This window comes from Mustela putorius, unplaced genomic scaffold, assembly GCF_011764305.1.
Source record: "Mustela putorius furo isolate JIRA1106 unplaced genomic scaffold, ASM1176430v1.1 tig00003909_pilon_pilon_pilon, whole genome shotgun sequence".
NCBI classification, from domain to species: Eukaryota; Metazoa; Chordata; class Mammalia; order Carnivora; family Mustelidae; genus Mustela; species Mustela putorius.
This window is the reverse complement of record NW_025422057.1, coordinates 15,489,682-15,514,802: the sequence shown is the minus strand read 5'-3', so window position 1 is coordinate 15,514,802 and position 25,121 is coordinate 15,489,682. Positions and strand designations below refer to the sequence as shown.

At 42.4% G+C, this 25,121-nt stretch overlaps 1 protein-coding gene and 1 long non-coding RNA gene across 6 annotated transcripts in view; one reads left to right on the top strand and one right to left on the bottom strand.

Moving 5' to 3' along the window:
• Positions 1-14,287, bottom strand: part of LOC106005709 — a 34,358-nt gene extending 20,071 nt beyond the window's left edge. For all 4 annotated transcript variants that reach the window (XR_006603292.1, XR_006603293.1, XR_006603290.1 and 1 more), the window contains exons 1-2: positions 14,028-14,287; positions 13,699-13,759 (exon numbers count right to left, since the gene is read on the bottom strand). This is a non-coding gene — a long non-coding RNA (uncharacterized LOC106005709). The remainder of the gene's footprint in view (positions 1-13,698; positions 13,760-14,027) is intronic.
• A 208-nt stretch (positions 14,288-14,495) lies between these two features.
• The window catches only part of FHIP2A (FHF complex subunit HOOK interacting protein 2A), a 34,729-nt gene continuing 24,103 nt past the window's right edge, over positions 14,496-25,121 (top strand). The window contains exons 1-2 of one of the 2 annotated variants that reach the window (XM_045069058.1): positions 14,496-14,729; positions 21,163-21,241. In XM_045069058.1, the coding sequence (XP_044924993.1) occupies positions 14,685-14,729; positions 21,163-21,241 (124 nt within the window). In that variant the 5' untranslated portion in view covers positions 14,496-14,684. The remainder of the gene's footprint in view (positions 14,730-21,162; positions 21,242-25,121) is intronic. The other variant, XM_045069059.1, reaches the window with a different exon arrangement.

Below are 25,121 nucleotides of genomic sequence, written 5' to 3'. Positions count from 1 at the left end.
CATGAGCTGCGGAAGCACCCGGAGACCCTCCCCCAAACTTCTGAGCCTAAAAAGATTACATATTTGCCACCACATATTTGCACCTCACATCTCACACAAAAATGTCTCTTGCGGCACACCCTAGCTGGACATATCTAGGGGACGGAATCATGGGAGTTGTAGTTCAGCCCAACCTGCTGGACACACTACAAAGGTTCTGCAGTCCATGGATTCCCTGTCAACTTGGCACACATACATCTCTTGAAATTACACAATTTCCAAATGAAAGCAATAAAAAGTCAAATTGTCACCTAACACGTACAATTATCCCATATATAACCTAAACCACATTAACCGTATTCCCAAAAGAGGCTATGAAATCTCTCCGTCGTCTTCGGGTGATGTTCATTCCTTTTTGAGTTAATTTATACTCTCCCGTTTGTACCCTATAATTTAACTACTGAGATGAAAGGGGAATAAGAAGGGGATGAAAGTGGATAAATATATATATATATATATATATTTATATATTATATATATATACACACACATATATATATATACACACACACACACATACTTACATACATATACATAAATAGAAACATATTCATATACAATAGAAAAATTACCCATAATGGCTTTTGCCCTTATTTCTGCAACTGGTCACATGGTCCTAACTTGTATATACCACCTTCTACTACTAATTTCATATTCCCCTTACCCTTAGCAAGCGCCTCAACTGGCTGTGGTTTCTTTGGTGACTCAAATGTCTGTTCCACGGGAGTCTGGGACATTAGCAATGCAGCCTAAATTGAGTTGTTGTAGTTTTCCATTGACTGTAATCATAGGACCTGGAAGCAAGACTAAAAGCAGCCTAGAAGACAGCTGCATTCTAGACATACTCCTCCTCGCTCCCACTGAGCAGTAGCAACCCAACTCTCATTCTTGAGTCGAGATAAACGACCCCAGCCAGGGCACAACCCTTCTTGTTTGCTTGTTGATTCACTGGCAAAAAGCCCCAAGTGGGCATATCACAATTTCAACTCCCACGTCAATGGAATCACTGTCATGCCCCCTTTTGGAAACATTCCTCTCATTCCAACTAAGGCCTTTCAGCCAGCAGAATCTAATGTTATTCTGATCAAGAGCCAGTATTGCACACCCATTTCCACCCTTAATTTCCAGACTCATGAATCATGGCTCCAGAGAAACAGCAACACACATTGCTGCTGGAGAGTATGTATTACACCCCGGGACACCGTGACACATGGTGCTGCCACTTCACCACCACTGTAACTGAGTTCTATTTATTTATGCTTCAGATTTTATTTATTTACTTGACAGAGAGAGTCTCCACACGCAGGGGAAGCGGCAGGCAGAGGGAGAAGGAGAAACACACTCCCCACGGAGCAAGGAGCCCGATGCACGACCCAGTCCCAGGACCCTGAGATCATGACCTGAGCCAAGGGCAGATGCTCAACCGACTGAGCCACCCGGCCACCCTGTAACCATTGTTCTAGCAAGCCAGCTGCTTCTGGTTTATAAGAAATAGGGGATGCCCCAGGAATTACATGAGCAGCATGGACCAATCACCATATTTGATTTGCTCTAAAATAAGTTATTTGATCAGAAGCAATGCTGTATGGAACACAATGACAGTAGATAGATTTTTAAGTCTGTAAGTTATCGTTCCTGAGGGATGAAAAACAAAAAAGCACTGAGGGATGAAAAAAGTCCATGTCCAGAGCAAGTGTCTATCCTGATGAGAACAGAATGCTGTCCCCCACCCCCGCCATGATGAAAACAGGGCAGTAGAATTGAGCTGCCACAGGAAGCCGACTTATGCTCCTTGGGATGGTTCCACATTGGGTGCTCAGTGCTGGTCTCTGCAATTGGTAGTTTGGACACTCAACAGTGGCTTTGTTACATTGGTCTTGGTAAGGGGAAATCCATGTTTCTTGTCCCATGCTTAACCTCCCATCCTTGCTGGAGTGGTCACCTTGTGAGCCCACTGGGCAATGATAGGAGTGGTTGGGGACAGAGGCTGATGGACCCCCACAAAATAGGTCATCTTATCCAGCGGATTAAAATTCTGTACAGAGGCTGCCTCTGAAGCGTGTTTACACAGGATGAAAATAATATTTATTCTCTGTTCCCACTCAGAGAGCTCTAGCTACATACTTCGTCCTCAGACCTCCTTGTCACCAATCTTCCAACCATGCTCTTTCCAAATTCCTGACCACACAGCCAAAACATCAACCATATCTCAGGAATCAGTGGGCACACCCCTATCTCCAGCTACCTCCACTTTCAGGAAAAGCAAACAACCTGGTGTACTGTTGCACGTTCTGCTCTCTGGAAGCTTCCCTGTGTTGCAGGGTCGTCTTGGAGTGGTTCCGTGGTGCTAGAGCTGCCCAATTCCAGGCAGTATCAGTAGGTAATGCAAAACCATCTGGAAACCAAACCAGAATTATTATTATTTTTTTTTTCCCCTAGCAAACTGGTCAGAGAATTCCTCATGAGGCCACAAGTGATAACTGAGGGAGAAACTGTTGTAGAAGTAGGGCCCTGGTCCTCCGGGCCACTTCCTCATGCAACTTACTTGTATCTTCAGAATCTTCTCGAGCTCAGTCTCGTATCTATGAAGTGCTGCTGCACGTGCCCGACTTACTGGATGACTTAATGGGTCGCACACAAGGTCATTACAGGTCACACAATACCAGGTCATTAAGCACAGCTTAGGTCTCATGGGACTGTGGTGGTCCCCTGCCAAGCATTCAGTGTCTATTAAGGACTCAGAGCCTTATATAAAAGCATAGTGTTATACGGATAATTTTATATGGCTTGACTCCAAAATCCAGAGTCTGTACTGCAGCTCTTGTGTACGAGACTGCCCAGTGCTCCAGGCAGGAACGCTGTCCTCCACCGATGCTTCACATACCGTTGGGTCTGCTGGGTCACAGGACCCAAGCGCCAGACCCGTGTATACCACTGCCTAAACCTGCTACAGAACCTTCTATTGTTTGAAGACCCACTCAAAACTGGCAGCTTTTGGGGCCATTTAGTAATGGGTCAGAGTAGTGGGCAAATTTTTGCTTCCAAATTCCAAAGAGGTCTACTAGGTCGTCTGCTTTTTATTAGTGGTAGCGTGGGGCCAGATGTGAACTTGTCCATCACATGGAAAAGATATTTGATGTGCCCCAGACCTCTGAATCCCTAGAAGTGTCCCCAAGGTGGCAAGCCTCTACGGTTTTGTGGGCTTTCTTTCCTACCTCCTGGTCCATGTGTCTCTTAACAACACGCATAAAGATATTAATACTTCATCCTCAGCAATCAGCAGAATGTCATCAAGGTATAAGAGCAGCATGATGTTCAATGGAATGGAAGGGTAATCAAGGTTTCTGCAACCAGATTATGACAGAGAGGTAGAGAGAGAGATCTTCCAGCTAAAACAGTGAAGGTGTATTATTGGGTCTGCCTGCTGAAAACAGACTGCACTTGATGATCTTGACAAAAGGTCAGCAAACTATTGCACAAAGAAAAAAGTCTGGCCCATCACCTGTTTTTATAAATAAAATTTTATTGGAATGCAACAATCTCCATTCATTTACATATTGTTTATAGATGCTTTTGCACTACAGTGCAGATCTGAGTAGTTGTGACAGAGATCTATGGCCCACGAATCCTAAAATATTTACCATCTGGCCATTTATAGAAAAATTGCTGATCTCTGATAATAAGGAAAATACATTTGCCTTATTTATAGCTATTAGCCAGATGCAAAAGGATATGTTGATTTGCTTCAGCTATGAAAGCACATCTGGAACAACAGCTGCAATCCGAGTTACCGCCTAATTAGGTTTACAAAAATCCACTGTGGTTATACGAGTTTCTTCTGTTTTCTGTAGGGTAAACAGGCAAGTTGCATGGAGAGGTGAGAGGGATCACCATCACTGCATCCTTTCCATCCTTAAGAGTGGCACTAATCTCTGGAATCCTTCCATTAACATAACAGTGCCTCACTATTTTCATAAACAGAGGCAGTTCTAGTAGCTTCCACTTGGTCTTTTCTGCCATACTAGCATTCACTCTATGAGCCAGGGAATCAATGTGGATTCTGCCAGTTGCCGAGTGTGTCTACTTCAGTTATGCCTTATAAATCTGCGCAAATACCCACAGGCTAGATTCAGGTACCCACCGGGACCACTATGAAAAGAACCTGAGCCAAAACTCCACGGATCATCTAACAGTGATTTTTTTAAGGCTCTACTCTGACTGTTGGGTTTCAGTGACATTCGGAGTCTCTAAGAATTAGTTCAGTTCAGAGCTAGTATATAGTAATCCCTTAAAAAGTCTGAGTCTAGAAAGACCCTTAAAAAGTCTGAGGCTAGAAAGACCAACAGAATAAATGTTTGGAAGTACGGCATGGTCCATTCTCAAGAGTACCTGGCTTTCCCTTTATTCACGTGACTCCAGATCTGTGAAATGACTCAGGTCTGGGAAATGACTGAGTAACTGAGGCTGTCTACTTTGGTGATTCAAGTTGGACTTCTGTTCATTAGATCAAGTGAGACCTTAGTGGTGACGCCACCTGCTTTAACTGTAGGGACACCATGATTAACTAGCTAATGCCAAAGATCTCTGTAGTTTAGGCTACTTTAATTACTGCTTTGCCTCTGTTGCCCATTATGTTAACTAAATTTACCTTGACTTTGGTAATTAAATGCTGCCACTTGGCCCCTGCCATCCTAGGATCCCATCATCCCCATTTAATTTAAGGATCCCAATTCAATGGTAGCAGTTCCCAACTGTAATCACTCGCCTAGAGAAGAGCCACCCCAGAACTCTTCAAGAATCTGGGGTTCCCCTCATGACTCTTTCTCACTGCTGTGGAAAAGAGTGTATCCCGTGAGTCCTCTTGAATATAGTCAGAGGCTGGGTGAGCAGGTCTTACATGATTAATCCACTAACACTCCAGTTTCCTTAAACATTACAATTTCCTGAAGAGCTTCCTCTATAATATACAAAAGAAGTGTGGCATTTCTACTTCATGTAATGGGAGGTGCCTTTGGGTCCAGATTTTGGGTCAACCAATCAAACAAACAATTAGATCTATTCCATGCTCATTCAACACACTGAACCTGGAGTCTCTGATTATCTGTGAGCCAACATTTGGCCCGATCTAACTTTATATTCCTTCCATCCGGATCTTGCATCCTTAAGGTCTATTCCCAAACACATTCTCTAAGTTTTCTTATAAGTGGTCAAAAGCGTGCTGGCGGACACATTACCTTTAAGAAAGCAATACCAAAACTGACAGCTGACTTCTCAAAAAAATGGAAGCCCACAAAATGGAATGACATCTTTAGGATATGAAGAGAAAAATACACACCAACCAAAAATTCCAGTGAAATATTTTTCAACATTGAAAGTCAAATAAGTGAATAAGCAGACACAGATAAAATAATACATAAAGTAATGGTATCTTTCAAAATGAAGGTGAAATAAAGGATGTTTTCAGACAAAAAGGGAAGAAAACCCCAAAACAAAAAACAAGACTTTAGGGGTGCCTGCGTGGCTCAGTCAGCTGAGTGTGTACCTTCGGCTGAGGTCATGATCCCAGGGACCTGGATTGAGCCCCGCATTGGGTGACCTGCTCAGCGGGGAGTCTGTTTCTCCATCTCCCTTCGCTTGCTGCTCTCCCACTAGTGTTCTTTCTCTAATAAATAAAATCTCTAAAAAAAAAAAAGTCTAAGTACAATAGATTCTTTCTGTAGTTTTGTCAACGCTTGCTTTCTATATCTTGTCTCTACCACATATTATGTACAGGAACATAAAAATTACATCATCTTAATCCACTGTTATTTTACCAATATGTTATATCTGTTTTTAGCTCTTGTGATGTTTTTCATCTTCAATCCTTTTTTTTTTTTTTAAAGATTTTATTTATTCATTTGACAGAGATCACAAGTAGGCAGAGAGGCAGGCAGAGAAAGAGAGGAGGAAGCAGGCTCCCTGCTGAGCAAAGAGCCCAATGCGGGGCTCGATCCCAGGACCCTGAGATCATGACCTGAGCCGAAGGCAGAGGCTTTAACCCACTGAGCCACCCAGGCGCCCTTGATTCATATTTCTAAGTTATATCTTTTTCTATTCCTTTATTAGAGCCTCTCTTTACCCTTTTAAATATGACTCTTCTAGAAAATATGGTACTAGGTATTTTTAAAAAACCAATCTATGTATCTCTGGCTTTTAATTGGTGAGTTTGGTCCATTTCTGTATATTATAATTAATACAAAAACTTATTTTGTTTTCTATTTTTCAAGCTTTGATGTATTTTTTCCCATATTTCATTGGACTGGGCAAAAATTTTTGTACTGAATTTGAAAGTTATACTTTGTATTTTTATTTTTCTAGTGGTTACTCAGAATTCAATACTACATTTCCCAACCACCAGGTGTGGTTATATAAGTTCTGGCTGATGAAATGCAAGCAGAAGTGTGGAACTTTCAGAAGGCGTTTGTAAAAAGGGAAGAGGTAGACCCTTTCCCCCTTGCTTCCTCCTGCTACTTTTTCCAAAATTGGAAACTGGAGCTTCAGTACCTATATGGGCCCATGAAGTGATTTTGAGTGTGGCTGTGCTAGACGGTACACAGAAAGTTAAGAGTGTGTCTCCATGATAATGTCCTGATATAGTCCTGGCTACCGACCAGGCTAAAGGCAAAGAAACTTCTTTAGGTTACTGTTATTTGGGATTTTTTTTTTTTTTTTTTTTTTTTGTCACGTGCAGCTGCTGGACCTAATACGGCATGGTTCAATTCCAGGAATTGTTTCTTTAATTGTAATTAATCTCTTAGCCTATGGGATGAAGGTCTATCTCCCTTGGTCTACAGACAGTCTGTAGCACTTGGCCTTTCCATCTGGACTTCTTCCACTCTAATTCCCACACACTGTGGATTTCCCCGAAAGTAGAGCCTGGGATGAAGACTTGACTGTAAGTAGTTTACTTCAGGTCCTGGGAAGTGAGGGTCGAGGGAGAATACGAACAAAGGAAGGAAGGTGTAATAGGGCTACTGCGGTGACTACTGTGGTCAGTGGGTCCTTGATCCTACTGGGATCTTCTGAGAAGTGCTCAGAACACTTCCTAGAATTGCTTCCCACCACAGAGATAGGACACTGGAATATTTACTCACTAGATTCCAAACCTTCTTGGCTAAGACTTGTCCTTGCGGGTTCTAACTTCACCATGCTTTCGGAAAGAGCAGGCTCCCCATACAGAATTTCCAGTGGCAGAAATTCTAACGAGAGTAGCATGAGACTGAGATGAGATGCTGTCACCGTGAGGTGAGTCTGAGCTTGCACAGAACTGTCCACCACAGCTGCAAACACAATCAGAAATAGGCAAAGGGAATGTGACAGCAGATAGCAGCAATATCTGCTCTATTGGCCAAGGAGTTTTCGTAGTCGCTATGTAAGTTTCTGAAATCTATGAGCTTCCTTCTCATTTCTATGGCAGCTGTAGAGTTGAGTTCTGGAAACGAAGTTGAGTTCTGGAAATGAAGTGTGTAGCTTATGCAAATTCGCCCCTACCCTGAACCAAACTCCCAATTTTAGAAACTCTTTTCTCCCTGAGCTTTTTCACGGTATGTTTTCCTTCTCTCTTTGACTGCTCTTTTCCAGTGAATTCCTCCTCCCTATTCTGGTCCTTAAATGCAAGGAGTCCTATGTTTGTGTCTACTCTTTTTTCTTTCACTTTACCATCTCACTGAACTATCTCCTTTTTCTTTGTATCTCATCTACCGCCTAGAAAGGATAACTTTTCCAATCTTTATTTCTAACCTAGATCTCTCTCCTGACTTTTTAATTCAAATGTATCGCCCCCTACTAGACATGGTCATACAGATTCATCACACAAGTAAGAGAATCTAACATATTAAAAAAAAAAAAATCTTTTTGTCTTTCTACATCTCAGTAAAAAGCACCTTCACCTACCCTCATCCAAGCCAGAAACTCCAGAAACATCTTTGCTTTCTTCTTCTTCTTTGCTTCTCCTAAGAGCAAAATTGGGTTGCTCTTACCACATTTTTTAGGACTACTCTCTCCTTTCTATTCCCATAGTAAGTAACCTTTATAATCTTGTCTGAGCTTTTTAAAAAAATGGTTTCTTGCCTCTAGTTTCTCCCCTTGCCAAATAAAAGGAATATTGTTTATACCAGTGTATAGTTTAATCAAGAAGTTTTACATGGTTTGTTATGAAAGCCCCTATTCTTCCTCTAAAACTCCCAATTTCCTGCTCCACAGAAGGATCTCTTTCAACACCTTGAGCAGACTCTTACTATTTACTTGCTTTCTTTAAATTATATTGGGGCACCTGGGTGGCTCAGTGGGTTGGGCCTCTGCCTTTGGTTCAGGTCATGATCTCGGGGTCCTGGGATCGAGCCCCGCATCGGGCTCTCTACTTGGCAGAGAGCCTGTTTCCCCTTCTCTCTCTACCTCCGTCTATGCCTACTTGTGATCTGTCAAATAAATAAAAAATTTAAAAAAAATAATATGTCCATAATTTCATGTCATGATATTTCTGTTCTAAGCGGTAATAATGTTTCCTCATGACAGATGATGATGATTTAGCCTTTCTCTCTCTCTCACACACGCACACGCACATGCCCTGCCCCCAGTTCCACCACATATCCATCCACTCATCTTCCCAATATAGCAGCAACAACATAACTTTAATTAGATCTATATTTACATTACTATGGTTATATAGACATATTTTTAGTTGAGCTATGTGTGTATTATGATTACTTGTTCCTACAGAATATTTTATTTTTCTTGGTGTTCTAACGATCTCATTTGTTTTTTTGTTTTTTGTTTTTTTTGGCTTGGTTTTCTTTGTATTTATCACTAGTTCAATGTCAGACTCTCCTATCTTGTAAATCTTCTCAAACACATAGATAATCCATCTATAAGTTTTATCTTCTTGAGAACATCTCTTCTGACCTGCTCCAGTCTAGACAGGTTGGTTGGCTGTTCCAACTTGATGTATAGTTATCCTGGAATTCTGCTTAACCAACATCCTAGGAATTTCCTTCACCTCCCTCTGATGACAGGTTTTCTGATCTGATTCCTTCATCCTTTTTCCCTTTGGTTTACTCCCGGAGGTTTGACGGAGCACTTCTGAGAGCTTCTTGAAAGAGTGCAAGGTAGGAGAAATATTCAATACCCCATACATCTGAAATGACTTATTTTATCCTCATACTTGACAGTTTCTTTGTACAGAATTCAATTGAAATTATTTTATTTCAGAATTTTAAAGGCATTGCCCCAGTGCCTTCTTACTTCCCATGCTGTTGTAATTCTTAATTCTCTATATGGACTTCTTTTCTTTTTCTCTCATTGGAAACTGTGTAGGATCTTCTCTGAACTCAGTGTTCTGAATTTCACAGTAACATCCACTGGAGTGAATCTATTTTCATTCATTGTTCTGGCACTTAACTGAAAATTCATGTCTCTCAGATCTGTAAAATTATATTGAATTTTAAGTTCAATGATTTCCTCCCTCTGTTCACTCCAATTATTCAAATGTTGGATACACTCAACCAGCCCTCTAATTTTTGAAAAACTTTCCCATTTCTCATCCCTACATCATTTTTTAACCTAGTCTTGCAGAAAATATTTCAAGTTCATTTTCTATCCTTTCTATGTTGTTTTTCATTTCTGTTACCATATTCTTGATTCCTAAGATTTAGTTTTTGGCACCTTAAGTGTGTTTTAAAAATAGAATGCCATTCTTGTTTCATAGATGCTGTATCTTTTATCTGAGAATATTAATGATTATTTTTTTAAGTTTCCTTCTCCCTCTATTCCTATCAAGTGCAATTAATTGTTTCTTCCAAGTTTCTTTTTTGCTCTGCCTTTTCTTTTGGTCTCTATCATTAACTCTTCTCAAATTGTTGATGACCCAGCCTTTCGGATCCCATTTACGAGCGGTGCATGAAGGCACTCAGTGGATGCTCCAAGCACGTGTACAGAGCTTGTCAACTAGAGGCTGCACAGTAGGGCTGAAGATGCTCTTCAGTACCTTTAGGTCTTTTCTATTAGACGACTCAGATTCTCCAGAGAGGACTCTACCTATCTTCTTGGAGGCGGAAGGGGAGGGTGATCAGTTTGATGCTTTCATTCTGGGGGCCAAGAAGAGGATGAGGGTTGGGGATGTGTTCGATATATATACAATATCTCCCTTCACTTTGCTGTGATTTGAAGCTTGGGATCCAGAGCCGATAGCCAAGAAAGAATTCTTGAGATGTCCTCAGTGCTAAAAGGTGGTTTTAGGGGCACCTGGGTGGCTCAGTGGGTTAAAGCCTCTGCCTTCGGCTCAGGTCATGATTCTGGGGTCCTGGAATCGAGCCCCGCATCGGGCTCTCTGCTCGCAGGGAGTCTGCTTCCCCCTCTCTCTCTGCCTGCCTCTCTGCCTACTTGTGGTCTCTGTCAAATAAATAAATAAAATCTTTAAAAAATAAATAAAATAAAAGTTGGTTTTATTAAAGCACAGGGATGGGACCTGTGGGCAGAAAGAGCTGTAGTGGGGTTGTGAGGAATGGCTGATTTTATACTCTGGAGGCGGGGGAAGTAAAGACAAAGGGAGGTTTCCAGAAGGACTTTCACATATAAAAGGAGACTCACAGAATACTGGAGGCCTAGCTATTATTAGGAAAAGGTCATTTATTACTGTTTTGCAAACCCTCAGTCATGAGACCCTTCAGATGTATATCAATGGGCCACATGCTTGGAGGACGATGGCTAGCATGGGGGTAGTGATAAAGAAAGTCTCCAAAGGAACTTTTATATATTAAAAAAGACTTACAGGATCCTCGATGTCCAGCTAAGGTTGCCTTTTGCCCTTAGCCAAGTGTTAATATCACAGCAGCTGAGCTCCCAGGGGAAGGTTGCTCTACTGGTTTCATGGATTTGTCAGTGGGCTGTAGGCAGTAAGAAAATTTATTTTTTTCTTTTGCCTTTGATTCCCACATCAACTCTATCTTCTTCTTCCCTTCCACCCCCTATCAATATGGAGCCTCTGATCTTCCCCAGAATTAGATTCTAATCTGAAACCAGAGTGGAAAAAGGGGAGTCAGCCAATCTTGTGCCTTGGGGATGATCTATCTACTTCTAAACAAGTTTTCAATCCATCCTGCTATTTTTAGTCCCACTTTTACCTCTATTTCCAGAGGTACTTACTGCTACTAATTTCAGAGTCATTGAGGCTCTATAAATGTATGAATATATCACTTTGGATCTTAGTTTTCTTAATTGCTTCCTTAGGATTCAGCTTTCCTAAGGAACTGTATCAGTTATTCCCTTTACCACTACTTTCCAATTCTCAAAATTTTTTTGCCATTTCCTCCCTTAATTTGTTTGTCCTTTTGGGCTTACATACTGAGAAATCTCTTTATTGTAATTCTAGTAGCATTTAGGAAGGAAATGTTGCTAAATTCAATCTATCTATTTAACCAGAAATCTGCCAAACTTTGGAAGTAGGTGTCATCTAACTCTCTCTCCTCTTTGTTCAACTTCATCCAGACTGAGTTTCAGTTTTGTGGATTTTTCTATGTCCTCGCTGATTAAACTTCGTTCAGTAAAGAATTTAACAAACTCATTCACTCTGAAGTGTAATGAGCGATAGAAATTGGTGTGTTCTCTCTCCTAAGGGTATTTTAATTTTTAGCGGGGACTAAATTTCTCATTTGACTCAAGTCAAAGGGATAAGGAAATAAAATCCTAATTGAGGATTTTCAGGTTCCCATATCTAAGTGGCTTAGAGGCTAGAGAAGCCTGTATTATGCTTTTTCAAAACACACTTTGTTTCAGGAGTCCCAACCCTGCCCATGCATAAGGTTGGTGATAATGTTAGTGTCACTACAGACTTTCTAGGATGAGAGGTAAGGGTATCTGCTTAATTATCATTCTAGTCCAACTTGTATGTCTTGGAACCTAGATATCAGAGAGATGAATCATATTCCTAAATATTGATATTAATCTCGAGCAAAACATTTTTATTACATTCATAATAAGTATACAAAGACAAGCATCATCAAATGCAAATGACTTTAAATAGCCCGCGTTAAACAGACCCCCTTATACAATTAGTGGTTGTAAGGCATTATGAAAATACAAAATACCACATAAATGTATTTATTAGGTCAGGAAGATAATTATGGTTAATAATATGACTAACCACCTCACACTGTGTGAATAATAAAAAAATACGTCCTCTTGGTTGAAGCAGACACCATTAGCCAAAATTTGGTAAGAAGCACGTTTTAATTTTTGGCAAACAGAGAGGATGGCTCCAGCATTCTGGAGACAGGACACACAAAATTAAAGTCACATTTACCTGCTTTGCCAGGATATAAGCAACAAAAACAGAGTAAAAAAGATGAGAAAACTACAGTTCCCACTTTACAATGGTTTTACTTATGATTTTTTTACTTTATGATGGTGCAAGGGTGATAGGCATTGAGTAGAAACCATACTTGGAACTGGATCTGTTCCAGGCCAGTGGTATGCCGTGGGCTACTCTCGTGTTGCTGGCCAGCGGCAGCAACCACGGCTCCCAGGGGGGCCACTCGATCACAGGGGTAATCAACTGATGCACTTAAAATCATTGTGTTCCACTTTCAGTTTTCAATGAGGCACATGAGGTATTCAGCACTACTATAAAATAGGCTTTGTGCTAGATGATTCTGAACAATCTGTAGGTTAATGTAAGTGTTTGTTCTGAGCGCAATTAGGTAGACAGGTAGACTAAGTTGTGATATTCTGTAGGTGAAGTAGATTAAATGCATTTTGACTTAAGATATTTTCAACTTATGATGGAGTTATGGGGACATAACCCCACTGAAGGTCAGGGAAGATGCATCAAGAGTCCTCCTTGGAGAGCCTGGGTGGCTCAGTGAGTTGAGCACCTGCCTTCAGCTCAGGTCCTGACCCCAGGGTCCTGGGATGGAGCTTTGCTCATCAGGGAGTCTTCTTCTCCCTCTCCCTCTACCCCTGCTGTCTCTCAATCTTTAAAAAAAAAAAAAAAAAAAGTGTTCTCCTTAAACCTTGATTTCTGGTCCTATTGGTTTGTTAAATACTATTTACTGCTAATAATAATGGTAATAACAAATGCCAGTGTTTTCCGTATGTTAATATACGTCCACACAACCTCATGCGGTAGCTGCTTATTCTCCCTCAATTTCGCAGATGAAGAAACTAAAGCACAAAAGAGATTTAAAAACTTGCCATGGTGAGTGGTAACGCAGGGATTTCCATTCAGACCACCCACCTCCAGAGACCAGCTCTTAACACCACTCCACCCACCTCCAGAGACCAGCTCTTAACACCACTCCACGCTGCAGCTACTTCTCTGCTGCAGCTACTTCTCTGCTTTTTTTCTGTTCAACAAACTCAATTACAAATCCTTTTTATCATCACGGGTTATGCAAAGACTGACTCCACCCTCGCCTGATCAAGAAGTTAACGGTCCTTTGGATACAAGACCAATACTAGCCAAAACAAACACAAAGTTCTCCAGGATATGAGCGTTTTTATAACTTGTATCCACCCAACCTAAACTTTGCCACCGCCATTGTGCTGCTCCAAAGCTCGGCTGATACACTGTTGCACAGTACTTTCCAGAAGCCGCGGCGCAAGGACTTAGATTGTAGCCCCACTTACCGGTGCTGTGCATTGAGCAGAATTCCTTCAGATTCTGTCCCTCACTGTTGTCCTGTATCGTCTGATAAACAGAACAGAAAACACGACCGTGAACCATGCTCTGCACCCACCAGACAAGTCACACACCATTGACTGAGCCATCTTCCCATTTGTCCATCTGGGGCTTCCTGTTTTAACGGTGAATAATTAACAATTAATAATGTTAACGAGGATAATGATCTATTTTCCAGGTAGCAAAACGATTTCACCAACATTCGTTGATGCGTTCTAATTCTTAGCATTTCAAGGCACGGATCGTTTCCGATTAGGAACACTGTACTGTTTCTTACCGGCCTCCCTAGTCTGCTCTTAAAACACGAACTTCTGCACGTTACACACGAGTAGGGCTACGTTTCCCTACAAAACCCGCCTGTTACTTCCCCCGCAGAAAAAAACCGGGAGGTTGCCGGAGTTTTTCGACCGTGAGGACGACGGTGTCGGAGGCGCCCGGGAGCCGGGAGAGAGCGGAGGCTGCCCCCGTCCGGTTCCCGCCCCCCGCGGGCGCGACCTCCCCGCGCCTCTCCCGCCCCCGCGGCGTGCGGCCGGCGCGCCGCTGGGCAGGCCGGGTCGGGGCCTCCCCGGGCCGCGGCGGCGCCCCCTGCAGGCCGCGGCGGGCAGAGCGGGCGGAAGGAACCCGAGCCGGGCTGCCACCGTGTCCGAACCGGAGCCTCAGCCGCCGCCGCCGGAGCGTCGCGGGGCCCCGTGTCGGAGCCGAACGCCCCGCTCGCCGCCCGCCGCGCCCCAGCGCCCGCCGGAGCCGCCGCCGCGCCGCCCGCGCACCCCCGAAGCGGCCGGGCCCGAGCCCGCCTCGGCCCTCTGCTCGTCCTGCCCGCCCCGCACCGGCCTTCACTCTGGAGCGGCCCCGGCAGCCGCAGCAGGGGCGGCGGCGGCGGATCGAGGAGCTCTCCAGGTCGTCCCGGGAGAGGCTGCTGCAGTCCCGGGACAAGATGTTCTCCAAGTTCACCTCCATCCTGCAGCACGCCGTGGAGGCGGTAAGGCCGCGGGCAGCGGGCTCACGACAGGCCGGGGATGGCGGCGGCCTACGCTCCCTGCGGCCTCGGCCCGGGCCTCGGCGGCCGGGATCCCGCGGTGGGGGTGGGGGTGGGGGCGGCGGGCAGGTCGGGGCGGGCGCTCCGGGGTGCGGCGGGGCCGCGGGGCGCCCGGGCCAGGCCCCCTCGGCGCCGTCCTGCCCCGGGCGGGCGCGGGCCCCTGTGCGGCTGCGGTAGGGTGGGCGGGGGTGCCCGGGCGGGACGCGCGCTCCGGGCCGGCGCGGGGGTCGTCTGCCTGCGGGAGGGGGGACAGGGGCGCGGAGCACCTGGCGGGGCCGCAGGGCGCACCCCCGGGCTCCGGACCGTTAACCTGCTCCGGGAAAAGGTGGTCAGCGCGGAGCAGGACAAAAGCGACGGCCAGACGTGGCCCGGGCTGGGTTTGGCTCGCGGTCGTGTTGACTGTGGAAGGTGGGGTGGGCAGGAAGGTGCGCCCCGGCTGCGGTCGGAGGGGGCGGCTCTGCAGGACGCCGCCCGCCGGACCCCGTTTCGTAATCCTGCTGGCTTTGCCTCCGCAGGCCTCGAGGCCGAGCTCGGCCGCACCTATTGATTGTTGAGAGACTTATGGGAGCTCGGAGGGTCCGGTCGAGCGTGGTCGGGACCCTTCCGAGCCCTCGGCCGGGCGGCGGGACCATCTGTTTCCTTTCTTGCCTTCCCTTCCTGGACTCTCCCCTTTGAGGATTTTAGACACCCGCGTAGAGAAACATTCAGATACCCAGACTAGCAGAAGACAAGTAACTACAAAGAAAATGCTGTGCGGCTGTTTTCATAAGAAGTCTAGTTTGCTTTACTCAGGGAGAGCTGCCCACGTTGGAAAATGCATCCTGTGAAAGAAACCTGTACTTTGCTAATTTTAAAAAATGTCATTCTTTTTCTGTGTTTAGATTGTGTGCTAGGGCACCTTGAAATCCACACAACTTAAAACAAAAACAAAAACAAAAACAAAAACAAAAACAAACCCCAGCGGCAATAGAACCATTTTTATGGCCAGGTAAAAATAAAATGGATTTTTAGAATGAAGAATGAAAACAAAACTTTAGTACAATGTTTTTTTAAGTGATATGCAGGAAATGCTTAAAAATCATTTAAGCTCTACCACAAGTTCTTGGGAAAACGGGTATCAAATCAAAGAATGTTTTAATGAATGAGGAGCAGTGTTACACATGAAGGAGATGACAGCTTTAGACTTTAGGACAACTTTTAATTTCCCCTTCTTATACAAATTTTACAACTTTATGTTAAAAGAAGTTAACTAAGATTTATAGAAACACTGGCATTTACAGTTTATATTATTACTTAACTTAAATTACCAAGAATCATTTAATTTTAACATTGAGTACAGGTTAATACTGAGATAATTGGGAATACAAAATATATTACATTGTTTACATATTTTACCTATCAGGTTGAGATATACAGAAGTAAGTACTTAGAGAAAGGAAGATAGCTTTCATACTCTCCCAGTAAAGACTCATTTTTATCTTGAGGCTTGTGTTGTCTGTCCTCATTATCTTTTTATAACTATATATGCTAACATCACCCAAACTACCCATGTAAATTGTCTGACTCTGACTCTGTAATATCCAGCTTCTCTACTTGGCTGAGGTGAGAAAAAGTGGATTATATTCATCTGGTACTAGTACCTGATCCATAGCATTTAGAAAACCAACGTTTTTATTGGAGAGTTAGTGTTTTCAGCTGTGATACCTCCCAGTTTACCTTGATAGGAGGTTAAATCTGGGAAAAAAAAAAAAAAAAAGTTCACTAACTTTTTCCTTTTTACATTCCTCTTGGAAACCAATTCATACATAATGATAAAGAAGCCATTCTTGTGGTATTTAAAGAATCTTTTTGCCTAGCACGGGATTGGTTTCCATTTTTTCAGTTCTACTTATTTTCCTGGTATTTTCTTCTATAAACTGCTTTCATCCTTCATCAGTTTCTTTCATTAACTTTTCTCTCTACTCCTTTTAATTTGTGTGCCCAGTTAGCATTTTCCTTTTTTCTTTCTTTTTTTTCCCAATTGGCATTTTCTGATATAGTATTGCAGTTAGCCTAATTTGTCTGGATTTTTCAGAGGTGGGGCATTATCCTATGTGCAGGTGCTGACATGACCTTTTTTCAGTGTTGCTGTTTTCAACTATTTTGATATTATCACTTTATAGGTTTTCTTTGTTCAGTTGGTTCAGCCTTCAAATCTTCAAATTTTTTTTAGGGTCGACCGGATAAACATACTCATTTAAATGAGCTTTACATGTAGACTTGTCCTTATTGTTTAATTAATGGTTTCTCCTCACTTCCTGTTTACTAGTACAAGGAAAAAATATATAAGACTTTCAAGATTAGTATTTGAGTGTTACAGAGCTGATACATTATATTTTGAGCTTAGGAGAGAAATTCATACCTTGATCAAAAATAAAAACTGTAACGTAACTCTTGCTTCCCTTTTCAGAAATGAGTCTTCCCTCGGTCTAGTAATGACTGGACAGTAAGTTTTGCAGTGATCCATTTTGTTAGCCTGTTGCCACATGTCATAAGAGTGAAGTCTTATAGTTAATTCCTAGGTTGGACTAGATCGTGTTAGCGCAGTTTCTCCAAAGTACAAGTAGAGCACTTAACATCTGGTACAATTAAATATTTGTTGAGGGCCTAGTCCTAGGTCATCTGCCAGGGGCTGGTTCTTTTTAAATTTCAGCCAGTTTCACCCTTTGAGGGCAGATTTATTCCAGGAGGATAAGGGAAGAAAGATTTATCTACTTCTAACAAATTAATTCAATGGAAGTCATCCTTCAGAATTTGAGTCTTTTCTTTTCAAATTATGGTTGAGAGTTGATTGTTGAAACTGGCAATTTTTTAAAAGGTCTTCTGCCCTGGGAATCAAAACCTCAAATCAAACATATATAGTGTTTTCTTAAGTGTATCTTTTCTGATGGGATCTCTGACTTTTCATCCTTTAGTCATTCAGCTAATGTTTTATTGAGACCACCACAAAAGAGTGGCACAGTGTGGAGGAAACAGGGCCCTTGTTCATAATGCTTGTGGTCTAATTGGGGGGACAAAAGAAATACATTAAAAATTAAACTGCACAAGAGTGAGGCCTAGTCCCTAGAGCCATCCAGAACAGGGTTTCAGTCCTGCGGCTGTCCCTTCCTTCTACACAGGACAAGTTACTTAATCTTTGTACATTTCAGTTTCCTCACTGTAAAGTGGAAATAATTATACCCACCTTGTGGGCTTATTGTGAAAATTAAAATGAGTTAATACATATGAAGTTAATACATACGAAGTGCCTAGTGCAGTGCCTGGTACATTGTAAGTGCTTCATAAATGTCACCTGTTGTTATTAATTTTTGGATGATTGTTCAGTCATTGAGTTCTGTGGGGGCAAGCAGTTAGGGTTGGGGGACTTGGAGAAGGCCCTCTGGAGGAAGGGGACTTGAGCTGGACTTGAAAGAGGCTGGGCAGATAGGTGGGGTCTTAGGGAAGTTGGAAGGAAGTATGTTTGAAGATCAGTGCATGAAATGTTCAAGATACAGGTGAGAGAGAGAGCAGGTGGGGCTTACGTGGCGGACGTGGTATGGCTCTTCTCTGAATTACTGCTCTAGGTCCTTCTGTGTGGTCGGCCTTCTGGAGAAAGACGTTGTGGGTTTCTAGTTAGAAGCAGTGTTTCCCCTTGGGTGAGGCAGTTAACTGGCTTTGGATCTTAATAGGAGTTTGGGGAAAATCGGAGTTTATTGGAAGATCATTTAAGACCCAGTAGGAATTGTCAACTTTGCAGTGCTGTGCCTGGCACATAGCTACTCACTAAATGACAGCAATTTCTGTGTTGTTGGATTATTCACTCGGTGAGTATTACTGAACCCTTACTCTGTGCCATGAGTTGGAAACCAATGGGGAAGTCAGTGATGGAAAAGACAACACGATTCCCGCCCTTTTGGAGTTCACAGACAAGTGGAGGAGATCAGCAATGACAAATGTGGGATAAGGGCTAGGGAGAGTGAGCAGGGGGGAGGGGGTGCCACAGACTTTGTGGAAAGAACTGGATCTTCGGCAAGAAGTCTGGCAAGGCTTCCCAGAGAGAGCCCTGCCCAAGGTAGGCCCTCAGGTCCAGTTTGGGTTGGGAGTGTGATTGCATGCATTTCCAAAAATTTCATTTCAGTTTTGTAAAAACTTAAACGAGAATCCCCTCATGCTGATTCACACACCACCTCATCCTTTTTTTAATTTTTACCCATCGCATGCTGATTCACACACCACCTCATCCTTTTTTTAATTTTTACCCATCGCATGAATGTATATTTTATGCAATGATAAAAACAGGCAATTTGCATGTTAGAATTAGTATGAAAGACAATTTTAGTAGGAAGTTTTGCATAAATAAGGAAGTTTATTCATGTTTGAACAAGATTTTTACTAAGTTGTTAGCAATTTGGAACATCTCACTGTATATTTAAATAGGTTTCTTATTTAAATCAAACTCCTGGAAGAGAGGTATTCACAGGTAAGCAACACCGTCCTGCTTTGAATTGGACTGTAACAGCCAAGGTCCCAACACAAATCCTGTACCATCTCTGACCTAGTGACTTGACTTGGAAATGGAGTTAAGTCCCACAGGTAAAATAATCTGGAGCAAGGATGCTGTAATTCCCTACAGACCAAGGAGATACCCTTGGAAAAAATTAGCAAATCGAAATATTTAGACTTAAGAATTTAGGTACTTTTTTAAAAAAAAAAAACACCAGTCTGCATTTGGGTTTATCCCAATTGTTAATCCATTTAATTATTTAACTATATAAAGATGGTGTATTAAAAAACGGTCCAAAAAAACCAAGAGAATTTTGATATATAAGACAATCCTAAAAACAAATAGCTGATAAACAAACAAACAAAAAACACTTTTTTAATCTAAAAGGTTTGGGAAGATGGTTCTATCTGCCTAAGATAACTTCTAATTTTCTTTCTAATTTTTTTCCTCAGTGTCTCCCTAGTAAGTTCTCTGTCCATGTTCTTCTGGAAGGATACTAATCCCAAATGTTCCTAACTCCTTTGTTAAAGATCTTAAAGTCTTTTTAGAAATTTCATAGCACTCCACTTGGAAATGAGGTGGATACTTAGAATCTCTTAATCCAGTATGATTCAGAGCTGTGCACACAGGAGGTCATGAGAGCTAGCACTGAAGCGTTGGTGATTGCCACCCAGTGTTGAGGTCCACTACTTTCCTAAGGACATTTCATCTGGATTGAAGCAGGCAAGATGTCTGTGACCCGTGTTTATAATTTGCCCAGCAGCTTTGAGATTGTTTTATTAGGATTTCAGACTTTGAGGTCTCTCTTTAAGGACACCAAGAAATCAAAATGGAACAGGTAGAAGGATTGGCATAACATGATCTCTCGGATCATCAGTTCAGATGAAGTGTCTGGAAATGAAAGATGACGGTGCCATGCTTTAGGTTTCCAGAATAGGAACCTGCTTGTTTTTAAGTAAGCTGGGTCAGTTGTGAACTTTCTGACCAAAATTTATAGGGAGTAGTAGGACTGGGGGGAGCATTCTCTCTCTCTCTCCCTCCCTCTGCTGAAGGAGAAGACAGTGTTGTGGAAGGTGTATCTGCGTCTTTAGCTGTCTGTTTAATACATCTGAAATACCTGGCCGGTTGGCTATGAGATGGCTGAAGGCATAGAATTTTGGTCTTAAAATTTTTGAAGTAAATTTTAAAGCTGAAACGTAAGACATTTTGGCTTTGTGGAATTTAAATTGATAATGTCTTGTTCCCATAGGTATTTTGCTGAAAATATGCACTGCCTAATCCAGGCTTTAAAAAGAAAAGGTTTACATCTGTATGTCACTGAAAGTAGGGGACAGTTTTAATCAGATTACAGGGTTGACTTTGGTGTATGTTGTTGTAATGGTGACGTGTAACTAATTACATAGCAACTTTTTACTGTTTTGCATTTCAAAGTCCTAGGTACAAAGATCCCTGGTTACTGATAATTTCATTTTACTGATAATTTAAATGGGATTTTGCATCTTTTCATTTAACACTGATACTTTTGAAACCATATGTAGTTACCAGTTTCCGGGAGGAAGAGAATAGTTCTGGTCCTTGTAGTTTAATAATAATATTGATAAATATCTTTTTCTTTGTTCTTAATAAATCATTTTTACTTTCTTGATTTTGACCCCTTTTGTTTCTCTTCGATATCTGACATATAGAATCAAATTAATGCTCATCCCTTATTTTTATGCCGCTTTTGTATTATTAGTATTAGTATTTGTATTGTATTATTAGTAAGACAAATACAGAGTTATACTTTATGGGAAACATTTAATGCCATTTTCTTAATTGTTGTGGTTTTTTTTGTGTGTGTGTGTGTTTGTGTAGCTTGCACCTTCTCTTCCTTTACAAGAAGATTTTGTTTATCACTGGAAGGCAATTACCCATTACTACATAGAGACTTCGGGTAAGAAACAAAGCTAATGTTAATTGAACACAATTTATGAAATACTAAAATCTATTTCAGATTAGTTTTCAAAGTTATTTTATATTTAAATTTATAAACAAGTTATTTTACTTTTAATTCCTCTTTTAGATTCATTTTAAAAACGTTATCTGTTGAGCACCTGCTATGTGTAGGCAGTGTTCCAGGCACTGGGCGATAGAAGAGTAAATCAGACCAAATCCCTATCCTAATAGAGCTTACATCTTGACGACAGAGAAGCGAGCACTAAATGGACACATCCACATAGTGTGTCAGATGGCAGGTGCTAAGGGGGAAATGAGGCAGGCTAAGGGGATAGAAGCGCACACATGAGGAGAAGGGGGGCAGTTGGCTATTGTAAGTTAGAGAAAGCCTCATGGCTGGAGCAGACTTCTCAGTTGGAATCTGAAGGAAAGAGGAAGCAAGCCTGGGGGGTTGGTTTCAGGAAGAGGACGTAGCGCAGAAGCCCTGGGGCTGGAGCGTCCAGCATGCTTGGCATATTCTAGAAACTGCAAGGAAGCCGGTTTGGCTAGAGGAATGTAAACAAGGAGAAAAGTGTGAGGAGGTGACATCAGATGGGAGCTGGGTACAGTCACAGAGGGCCTTGTAAGCTATCATGAGGGCTTTGGCTCTTACTCTGAGGTGGGAAGCCATAGAGGGTTTTGAGCAGCATGTAACATTATCTGCTTTAAAGGGACCACTTTAGCTTCTGTGAAAAAAAAATGAGATTGGAAGAATGCAGAGGTGAAGCTATAAACTGTTAGGGGACTATTGCAGTGGTCCAAGCAATGATGGTGGCTCAAACCAGGATGGAGCTGGTAAGATGAGATTGTATTCTAGGTGTATTTTGCAGAAAGCTTTGTTGACAGATTGGATGTTGGGTATGAGAGACTGAGTGGAGGAAACTCCAAAGTTTTGGGCTTAGGCAGTTGGAAAATAGCAAAGCTACTTACCAGGACAGGAGGCTGCAGGAGGAACAGGTTTGTAAGAGTATTCTGGGCATGTTAAATTTGAGATGCCAACTATAATGTCCAATTGGATGTGGTGAGGAGACAGTTGGAAATAGGAATCTGGAATTTAAGGTGGAGTTCTAAACCAGAGATGTGAAATTGCAGTCATCATATGTAAGAAAGATTTAAAGTCATGAGACTGGATGAGATGTTCTAGGGAGTGAGGATGGATGGAAGAGGGTTGTTCAGAAATGGAGCCCAATGTTCAGAAATTGGGATGATGAAAACAATAGCAAAGGAAACCACTTTTGCTAATGGGGTAGAAGACAGCCAAGAGAGAATGGTGTCCCAGAAGCTAGAGGAAGAGGAGAGAGAGGGGTTCACTGTGTCCAATGATGCTGATATCAGGTTAATACTGAGAAAGGATCTTTGGACTTAGCCACAAGGAGCTCAGTAGTGGACTTGGTAAGAACCATTTTAATGGCAAGAAGAGAGAGAAAACCTGAGCATAGTACATTTAAGAGAAAATGGGCAGAGAACATGTATGGACAGTGCATATGGACTGCTCTCTTATGTTAGTGGAAAGGGGAACTGAGAAGTGGAGCATTAAATGCCAGGGAGAGATGTGGCTTCAAGAGAGGGTTTTATTTTATGTATGTATATATGAGTGTATGTGTGCATGCATTTATTTATTTAATCTCTACACCCAACATGGCGCATGGACTCAACAACTCCGAGATCAAGAGTCATACGGTCTTATTCCTGAGTGTGTCAGGTGCTCCTCAAGAGAGGGTTTTACTTTCTTTCTTTCTTTCTTTTTTTTTTTTAAAAGATGGAAGATATTTCAGTTTGAACTTTGATGGAATGATCCAGTAGAGAGGGAAAGGCGAACCGTAGTTAGCTACGACCATTTCTGAGCAATGCCCCTAAACAGGCAGGGTGGTGGAGTGTAGTGCACAAGTTAGGGCTTAGCCTTAATAGGCAGGTGGATAGTCCATCCGTCAAAATAAGGTGTGGAAAGCAGAGCACAGATGAAGAAGGAGGGTGGATGTGGTCTACAGAGCCTTGAAGAGTTCCGGCTTTCTCAGTGAGTTAGAAGGATGGAGAGTAAGGGAGATGAGAAATAAATTAGGTCAAAGGTTGACAAACTTTCTGTAAAGGGCCAGATAGTAAATATTTTCGTCTCTGTGGGTCCTTTCGCCTCCATTGCAACTGCTCAGTTCTGTTGTGCCAAGGCAGCCATCAACAGCATGTGAAGAATTGTGGTCCTTTGTTCCAATACAGTGTATGGATATGGATGTGAGGGTGGTCTGGCTGCGACATCTGTCACCCCATTGATCGTCAGGGTTGATTCGGCTGATCTGGCTGGCTAGGTGGGAGTCCCCTTCCTCCCTCAGCGCTCCACGTGCATCCCTCCCGCAGCCGTGTGCTTGGTCAAAGGAGACGGCCTTCCCTGATAGAGGAGAGGACCGTTCTGCGGTCAAGGCTCTACAAGTAGCTGCGCTCCCGGCCAGAGCCTCCAAACGAGCTCTCAAGGTCCAACACAGCATAAACAGGTGGCAAGGCTGGATTTGCCCCATAGGCCAAAGTCTGGCCCCTCCCGAAACAGAATATTCAGGCAGTCAGTCTGGTTGAGGAAGCCGAGGGGTTTGTAGGTGATAATTCCATAAAAGAAAAATTCCTTTATAGTTGTATAAGTAAAGATTAGACACAAAAATGTGTATACCTTTCTGTGTAAAATATAATTTCCACCTTAACTTGGAAATTTAGACAGCAGATCTGTGGGAAGGTTTTTTGATAGGAGCTGCCTTTTCCAAATGACTGGTCCTTAGCCCTTGTGAGTTTTTCACTCGTCCATAGCTTTAAGGAAATGCTTTAAAGGAAAGGCTTTTAAGTTCTTCTTTAAATGATTTTTTTGCAGGTTAGTAGAAACAAGTGCATTATAATAAAGTATGGGGTGAATGTATGTGTATGTGTCAGGCACAGAGAACGAAGAAGGGAGAAAGAGAAGAAGGTAGAGACCATAATGTGGGTTTTCCAGGATGAGTAGGAAGTGCCAGTCGGACAAGGAGGACCAAGGCTTTTCAGGTAGAAGGACTGGCATATGCGGGACCTGCGAGGAGCAGCGTAGGAGTGTTTCTGTCTCGTCTTCCAGGGAGCTAGGATTTTAATCCTTTCAAGTCACATTTACAATTCATTTGTCTCTTAATTTACAAAGCCTTTCTGGTCATTTTTCTCCATTGGTAACTGTAATCAGACCATGCTTGAATATTCATTCTTTCCTGGAATGTTTATAAAAGTCTGCAATGAAAGGGGGAAAATTTTGGAAAAAAAAAAAAAAAAAACACAAATTTCAAATAAATGTACAAATTATCTTCTGTTAGTGACTGGCTACTCATTTTAGAATACAAAATGAAACATTGAAAGTTAACATTTCTTGAATTCTTACTATGTGTGAAGACACTGAGCTTTACACACATGGTTTCATTGAAATCACACAACACTTACCAGTGATGATTAGCCCCATTTTACAGGTAGGTGGTGTCTGAGGCTAAAATAGTTTGCCCCGGTCATCCGGTGACAAGTGACAGAACCAAGAGTTGAATGCAAGTTATCTAACTGCAGGGCCCTGTGCTTATAATACCTGCCACATCGTGTATCAAATTTGGTGCATGTGTCATCCTTGGAAACAAGGCTGACCCTTGTGTTTCCATTCTTTTCTTTATAGGGTTAGTGTTATGGTTGACCCTATGTGTACATACATACATGTGCACATGTACAGGCAAAGCAACACATCAAATATATAGCTTCCTAGAATTGTGTGGCACATACTGTGGACATACTCAGGAAATGACAATAGAGACATAGATAAGAACTTGGCACTGCCAAGTATATTTTGTATTTAAACATTC